Below are 8,965 nucleotides of genomic sequence, written 5' to 3'. Positions count from 1 at the left end.
ACTGATGCTTCTCAAGGGGCTGCGGAAAATATAAGTACACATTCAATTCAAATAAATCTTTATAAGTTACTTTGGGATCAAAGACATCGTATATTTGCAACACCTTCCTCCTTCCTTCATTTGTGGTCTGGTTTATTTTTATTTTTTTAAAAGAAAAAAGCTTGATTATTGATTAGCAAGATAACCTTAGCAGAGTTCATTCCCCTGCCCTTTCCCCTACCTCCTATTAAATAAATAGAAAAAGATTATTGAGCAGAGTTAATAGCTCAATTTGTTCAATTGAGAGTGAGAATTCCAAAGCGATTCAATAGATTGAAAGAAACTTGAGCTAAAGCATCATGATTATTAGAGACATGCACAATTAATTCAGTTGGATAGAACTATCGATGAGGGAAATTTGTGGTAAGAAAGAGCTTGCTACTATTGATTAACGTGATACAACGTAAAACCTTAAATCAGTAATTTCAGTTCTTTTTGAACTACCTCCAATTTAGCTGAGGGGTAGCAGAAACGTGGGATTACAGAAAGATCAGTTGCATGTCACCACTAGATTAGCTCATATTCATAAATTATACCTTACAAAATCAAAGATTAAATGACTGAATCAAGTTAATGATAAATACACGAAATGATAAACAATAATTAAAATTTGCAATTACCAGATCCGAGTCTAATCAAACATGGAATTAGTGTATGGAATTTACAAACTTACGAAAAGTTTCTTTCCAAAATCACAAATATCACAAAGAAAAGGAATTTAAAACATTACTAGCAGTTGCATCGTCTCTGGTTAACGATTCACGAATACAGAGCAATGTTATTTAGTGTAGCATACAAAGATAATTGCATAAAAAGAATAAATTTTGTTGCTGGGGCAAAAGTGATTTCAAATGTCTCTTCTTACATCTCGCTTATGAGGGAAGCAGTGACATTAGTTTCAGCAGAAATGTCCCAAACTCTATCAGAAACCCCAAAGTTGAGATTATATTTGGGCTGCTTGTTCGGGGAAAACAATCCAAAATGTTTCTCCAACTCAGGATTCTTGTTATTCTCATCAAACATGGCAAATATATAAGTCTCAATGGGCCCAGGCTTTCTTGGACTACCCTCTTTCGCATGTTGAATTAAGTTCCTCAAATAAGTTGCTGCATTGTCTTGTGTGGCACCAAATGCACCAGCAGATGGCCATCCACTCTCTGACACAACAATTCCTACAGATCCCCCTCCTGTTCGATCCATGGCAGCATACACAGAATCCAACATAGCATCAAATAAGTTCCTATATTGACGCGAACCATCTTGTACCACCACATTAGGTGCTGTAAAAAGAGCATAGGGGAGTGAAATCTGTCCTGGATTACCAGAATAACTAAAATAAGGATAAATGTTAACGAGCAAAGGTGCACGTGTGTCCCTTAAAAACCCAACAATGGGATCAGTGAACCATCTAACATCGTTCCTAAAGGAACCCTGTGATGGTGGATAAGAGTTGCCAATCAATGTCATGTCTACTGATGTTGAAACCTTAATGTCGTTACCCAAACCAGCTGCACCAATTGCTTTATAAATGTTTACCATAGCAGGAACTTGAAATGAGGCAAGATAAGATGTGCCTGTGACAGGGCTGATTTCATTCCCAACAGCTATGTACTTAATTTTAACATCTGGCCAGAAATCTCTCACGTTCTTCTGTACCCACCAATTCGCATGTTCCATGCCAGAAGCAATGTGTTTCACATCTACATTCGGAAGTCCTAGTATGACTTCAATGTTCGATCCTCTTAAGGCATTTAAAGCTCCATGATTCGGATCATAAAGCCTCAGTCTTCCAATGTTTCTTGACTTGTACAGTTGTATAACTTCCGAATGTGATGGCAAGTTGTTCCCCATCATTCCATAGCAAACACCTATCGATTGAGCCTCTGCTCGATAACAAGTAGAAATTAATGGGGTGTTAGAAACTTAACCAATTCTTGAAAACTTAAAAAAATTTAAAGAAGACATGGTATATATGTTACTGGTTCCTCTGAATCTACTAGTTTTCTCTCAAAACTGTTTATGTTGAAAGAGTTCACTAAATAAATGTTACATTTTGATCTGTTCTCATACCTCAAATTGGAAAAGTTTGTGAGTGTTAACTGAAAATAGCAAATAACTCTTGCTAAAATGAATATACTGCAAGTTAGCGTGGGAAAAAGAGACACAAGTAATAAGTGTATACGAAAAATAAGCAAATAACTATCAACAATAATTTTCAGTGGGAAATTCAAAATGTTTAGCTAGAAACCTGATATGTGAATGTTGGTGGCAACAAGTAATCCTAGAAGCACGATAACAGCTATTTGTGAGGTAGCCATGATGTTTGATGAGAAGGGTTGTTGGTAGAAACTAAGATGAAGTAGGAGCTATTTATAAATAACGAGATAGCCTTGAGGATAATATTTATTAGAGTGGAATATTATTAGTATTTGTTAAGAGCCGCCAGGTGACCTGATCAACTTGATATTTTTGTAGAAAAACGAAGATGAGCTTGATGATGTATAACTTTGACTTCCCAAAAAGAAAATATAGCTATTTAGGATTACTTTCTTTCATCCGCCAGTACAAACCACGCCACTAAGGGATTTCTAACGAATTATGTCACAACTAATAAAATTCCTCTTATAGTTTCTCCACATTTGCATAAAATATTTACTCGCACGAGGTATTTACATCAAATCAAATATTTTAACTTTGATCGTCAAACATTAAAATGAAGAATGCATTACGTACATAGCACATACGTAATAATATAGCTAAGTAATAAGCGTGTATATGAAAAACAGTCTTGCATTCCATGATTTGATATTAACATATTTTTAATTACCCATGTCTGCTGACTTTTCTACAACACTTATTTGATGAAAAAAAAGGTTTTCTCGTGAAGACTTAGTGAATATGGCATGCAGACTCTGGAAAGGCTAGTGAATCAGTAACTGAAGTAATTGTATCTTTTAGGGGGGAATGAAAAGATTGAGCACATATAGTTAATTAATTTTTTATTATTAGTCATTTAGTTAAGGTGTAAATGAAGACTTTAGAATCATCATCTGATGAGTGGAAGCAAAGAAGCTAGCAGCCCCGAGTTGGAACAAAGTATTATTGGAAGAGGTTTGGCACTTACGTGAGAGTCGCACAATTCATTATTTTAGTGGCGGCTTTTATATTTATAGGTCTTATTTTAATGGCGGCTATACTGATGCAGCTAAGAAGATGGATGTTAAAATTCTTATTAGTAGATACTCCCTCGTCCATTTTTATTTGTCCACTATTGACTTTGCACAATTCTTAAGAAACTATAAATAGAAGGTAATTTTACCATATCACCCTTTGAATATAATAAATGCAATGTCTTCAAAAATGTAATAGGGAAATGACTACTAATTAAAGATAATGGTAAATTAGGAACTAAGTGTAAATTATCTCTTGATTTCATAAATTGAATAGGTATTGTTGGACATCTAGTTTTAATATAGTGAAAAAGTAAAAATGGACGGAGGAAGTATATAGGAATAATATCTTGATAGTGTTTTCTCAACTAACTATCCAAAGAAAGCTACTTGCCGATAATGGACCATTTAGAATTTCAAATGAGATATTTTTGTTTAATTTGTTCTCTCTTATTATTTGAAAATTGGAAAACTCTACAAACTTTTGGTGTAATATTAGTTCCATCATTAAAATAAGTCTCACTTTCCCCTTAATTGTTAATAGAGCTCCAACCTTGGGGAAAATTTTGACCAAAGTAAAAAAAAATGAGATGGTGAACTTGAACTTTTTCTGAATGAGTTTGGATGCACATGTCTATCTATTTCATGTTGGGCTCCACTCATAGTAATAGTACATATTACATGATTTCTAATGGCAACGAGTAATAATTTTTATGGTCGTTTTACCATATGTTGAAGCTAATTTTGATGATAATATGCAGGTACCACAAAAAGGAAAAAAGGATGAACAATCCAAGATTCAAGGAAGAACTGAAACAGGAAAGCAAGTAAATAAAGATTTATACAAAGAAGGAAAAGAAATAAACTTTCTACAAAAGAAGGCAATGATATCAAACTAATTGATATCATCCTCCCTGAAGAGAAGGATTTATGCACATAAATTAAGGGGCAATCCGACCCATAATTCACGAAGGAAAATCAATCCAAGATTCCCTTCCTAAATGCAGGCAAATCACTCAAAGAAGGCGAAGATCTCCAACGGCTAAAGAATTGCAAAGTCATCAAAGACTTTGTCCTTATTCTTGGGAAGAAGGATTTACCTTCCTTTCCCAAGTATCAATTCCTTTGGGTTGCACTCAGCCTCATCAACTTTAAAAGACCAAGTCTCATGGCTGAAGAGAAGGCACATCTGTCTAAACACTTAAGCAATCTATAGTCTACTTTACCGAGCATTGTTATTCCTTGTGAATTTCTGTGTAGTCAAAGAGAGAAGAGAGAGTATTAGAGTGGAGAGGCATTGTATCAAAAGAACTGAAAAAAGAAGAGAGATCAAGAAAAGAATTGATTGTAGATTTAGGATCTAATTTAGTTCCTTTTGTAACCCATTCACAAGCTTTAGTAGAACACTCTTACAATCCAAAGGAACTAGACTAAGATCCACATTGAATCCCAACCAGTATAAAAACATCTGACGCCATATCTCATTTATGCTCTGTATTGTTTATCTCTGATTTTCATAGTTTATTATTTTATTTATAAGTCGATTAATGAATTTTAAATAGTTAATTCCCCCGTCCTCTTGCACTTTGAATTGGTATTTGAGCAAGGTCTCACTAAATTTTTTCAGCCTAACAACAGGTGAGAAAATATCATGGCTCAACAAACAATTGGTGCACTATTCCAAGAAGGAACATCTCAAACTAGGCCTCCCTACTTTAATGGAAAACATTTCTTTCACTGGAAGACAAGGATGAAAACTTTCATCAAATCTTATGATATGAAAGTATGGAATGTGATCAAACTTAGAAATTTTCCTATTCCTTCTTCAAAAGAAATCAAATGAAGGATAAGCTACTTCAATTCCAGATCTGGAAGACTACACTGATGAATAAATGCAAATCATTCAGAAAAATTTCAAAGCAAAGAATGTTTTGTATAATGTTATAAGTGGAGAAAACTATGAAAAGCTTTCTTGATGTGAGACTGAAAAAAAAGTATGGGACAAATTAGAAATTACCTATGAAGGAACTCACAAAGTCAAAAACACTATACTCAACCTCCTGGTATATGAATATGAACTGTTCCATATGAAAGAAGGGGAGACTATTGAAAACATGTTTGCCCGTCTAACCAAGATCATTGGGGAACTCAAAGCAAATGAAAAACTGTATCCTCCTATTGAAATATAAGAAGAATTCTTAGAAGCTTACCACCACAATGGCATGCCAAATTTGTTGCACTCGAAAGCATGAATCTAAAGAATCTCTCTTATGATAAACTGAGAGGAGATCTCATTGCATTTTAGAAGACTTATCTGAACAAGAGAGGACATAAAGATGACAAGAAGAAGACAGTTGCCTTCAATGCAATAAAAGAAGTCAATGGAGATGATAAAAATATTGGAGAAGATGAAATTGCCCTTACCACTAAGTCCATAATGAAAACCTTTAGAAGATCCAGAAATCAAAGAAATGGTAAACAAAATTTTTCTAAAGGTAAATAAATTACCGAATACAATAGGAACGATGGAAAATGCTACAATTGTGGCAAGTACATACATATTGCTAGTGAAAGTTTTGAAGCTATATCCTCAAAGTCAACCCAAATCTCTTAGAAGTTGGAGTGATGAAGACAACTCAGAATTCAAACAAAATAATTCAGGAAATGTCTGTTTCATGGCAATCGGAGAAACAAGCAAGGTAACATCTGAAACCTGTCAAAATTGCTTTGAATTAAAAAATCTGTTAGATCAACCTGATCTAAATAGAAATTTTGAAAATGTTAAATCTAATCTAAAAGAGAAAAAAGATTTAGAATAAATCTGGAAGTTTGTTTAGTTGAAAGAGATCTTTTTCAAAAAGAATGTCATGATCTAAAGATGCAAATCAATGACTTTCAAAAATTTCCAAAGCGTAGTCATGTCAAGTCTACTCATTCAACTAATTCTCTTAAGACCTCTGAAACTCAAAGTGATTATTATAGCTTTTCAAAATTTAAAAAATATTTTTCTATCTCTTGTCATTACTGTGGTAAATCTAGTCATAAATATTTCAAATATATATTTAGTTACTCAAATTCCTCCAAATGGGTTTGGAAACCTAAATCATCTTCTAACCAAGTTTCTAAAGGATCCCAGAGTAATTGGGTACCAAAAAGAAAGTAATATTCTTATTTTGTAAGGACACCACTCAAAGTCGAAAGGAAAATGATATTTGGATAGTGCATGTTCAAATCATATGGCTAGCAATAAAAACTTATTCAAATCAGTTGGAGATTTCAATGGTGGAAAAATTAGGTTTGAAGTACAACTTGTTGAGCATAAGTCAACTATGCGACTCTGACTTGGAAATTAGATTCAGGAAAATAGGTTGCATAATCGAAGACAACTCTGGCAAAACTATTCTTCTTGGAAGCAGAGACAAAAATGTCTATATTCTAGACTCTATAAAAGAAAGTCCAAAACACATTTGTCTGGCCTCTATTTTTAAAGATCCATGCATATGGCACAAAAAACTTGGTCATGCTAGCATGCGATTGATTGAAAAACGAGCTAGACATGAATTTGTTTTGGGACTTCCCAAATCGGATTACTCAAAGGATCACATTTGTGATACCTTTCAAATAGATAAGCAAACTCGAAATTCTTTTATTGCTAAAGATCTTGTATCCACATCAAAACCCCTTTAATTACTTCACATAGACCTATTTGAACTAACCAAAACTGCTAGCATAGGAGGAAAAAGGTACGCTTTTATAATTGTTGATGATTATTCTCATTTTACCTAGGTTATATTTTTTTCTAACAAAGATGATACTTTGAGAAACTTTGAGATTTTTTTGAGAAGTTTCAAAGAGACAAAGATTACTATATCACTTCAATCAGAAGTGATTATGGAGGAGAATTTGAAAACAAAGCTTTTGAGAAGTACTGCAATGAACAACGATACTCACATAACTTCTCATCTCCAAGATCCCCATAACAAAATGGAGTGGTCAAATGAAAAAATAGAACTCTTTAAGATATGGCAAGAACAATGATTTGTGAACACTCTCCGCCTCATCAATTTTGGGCAAAAGCAGTAAGCACAACTTGTCATATTCTAAATCATTGATTGATCAGACCCATTCTGAAAAAGACTCCATATGAATTCTGAAATGGTAAAAAGGCCTAATATCAGCTACTTTCATCCCTTTGGATGTAAATGCTTTGTTCACAATAATGAAAAAGACAATCTATATAAGTTTGATCCCGAAGTGATGAAGGCATCTTTCTAGGTTACTCCAACAACTAGTAGATCTTATAAAATCTTTAAAAAGAGAACTTCTGTTATTGAAGAATCTATTCATGTTATATTTGATGACTCTAATCGAACATCTGAGAAAAATATTAGTACACATGATGATTAAGTCCAAAATTCTCAAAGTGTTATTATGTCATCCAAAGAAGTCAACTATCCAGAACAGCTAACTGATAGTCAAGGAAATTAATTTACAGTCAAATCAATTCCAAATGAATGGAAAAGTAAACCTAACTATCCAAAGAAGTTCATCATGGGAGATCCAAATGAAGGAATGAAGATAAGAGCATCTAGAAAGAAGAGTGCAAATATAGCTTTTATATCTCAACTTTAAGCAAAGAAAATTGATGAAGCATTGAAAGACTGTCACTAGATAAAAGCTATGCAAGAAGAATTGGATCAATTCAAGAAAAATGAAGTGTAGACACTAGTTCCAAAACCTAAAGAAACTTCAATTGTTGGTACTAAGTGGGTTTTCAGAAATAAGCTAAATGAAGTAGGTGAGGTTATGCGAAACAAAACCAGGTTAGTAGCTCAAGGTAATTCTCAACAAGAAGGAGTCGACTATGATGAAATATTTGCTCATGTAGCAAGGTTATAGTCTATTCGTATACTTCTTGCATATGCAACATTCAAAGGTTTTAAATTATTTCAAATGGATGTTGAAAGCGCTTTTTAAAATAGTTTTATTGAAGAAAAAGTTTTTGTCAAACAATCTCAAGGTTTTGAAAATCCTGAAGTTCCTTACCATATTTTTAAATTGTCTAAAGCTCTTTGTGGTCTCAAACAAGCTCCTAGGGCTTGGTATGAGTGATTGAGCTCCTTTTTAATTTCTCATGAATTCACAAGAGGAAAAATTGATACTACTCATTTTATGAAATATTCATCTCTTGGCAATTTAATTAGTCAAATTTATGTAGATGATATTATTTTTCGAAGTACTAATGCTTTATTGTGCAAGGAATTTGCCAATCTAATGAAAAGCGAATTCGAAATGAGTATAATGGGTGAGTTAACTTTCTTTTTGAGATTATAAATTGAACAATCTGATAAGGGCATATTCATAAGTCAAAATAAGTACACTAAAGAACTCATTCACAAGTTTAGAATGAGTAATGCCAAAGTTATAGGAACTCCTATGAGTCTTACATGCTCTCTAGATATGGACAATGAAGGTAAACCAGTAGATGAAACCAAATATCGAGGTATGATTGGATATCTTTGGTATTTAACTACCATTCGACCAGATATAATGTTCAATATTTGTAAATGTGCTCGATTTTAGTCAGCTCCTAAAGAATCTCATTTAATTGATGTAAAATAAATTATCATATATCTTGTGGGTATTACCTCTCTCTTCCTTTAGTATACTAACTCTATTGATTTTAATCTTAAAGGTTTTAGAGATGCTAACTTTGCAGGTGACAAAATTGATAGAAAAAGTACTAGTGGCACTTG

General features: G+C 33.3%; 1 protein-coding gene across 1 annotated transcript; it reads right to left on the bottom strand.

The window, feature by feature from the left end:
* Positions 1–663: 663 nt before the first annotated feature.
* On the bottom strand, positions 664–2,548 carry LOC129887355 (glucan endo-1,3-beta-glucosidase, basic). The gene is made up of 2 exons (XM_055962424.1): positions 2,288–2,548; positions 664–1,922 (listed from the first exon to the last, which is right to left on the bottom strand). Exons 1-2 carry the CDS (start codon positions 2,355–2,357, stop codon positions 901–903), a joined length of 1,092 nt encoding a protein of 363 aa, XP_055818399.1. The 5' UTR covers positions 2,358–2,548; the 3' UTR covers positions 664–900.
* Positions 2,549–8,965: the final 6,417 nt, after the last annotated feature.

The sequence above is a fragment of the Solanum dulcamara genome, chromosome 4 (assembly GCF_947179165.1).
Source record: "Solanum dulcamara chromosome 4, daSolDulc1.2, whole genome shotgun sequence".
In the NCBI taxonomy this organism is placed as follows: Eukaryota; Viridiplantae; Streptophyta; class Magnoliopsida; order Solanales; family Solanaceae; genus Solanum; species Solanum dulcamara.
This window is presented reverse-complemented; position numbering and strand designations above follow the sequence as displayed.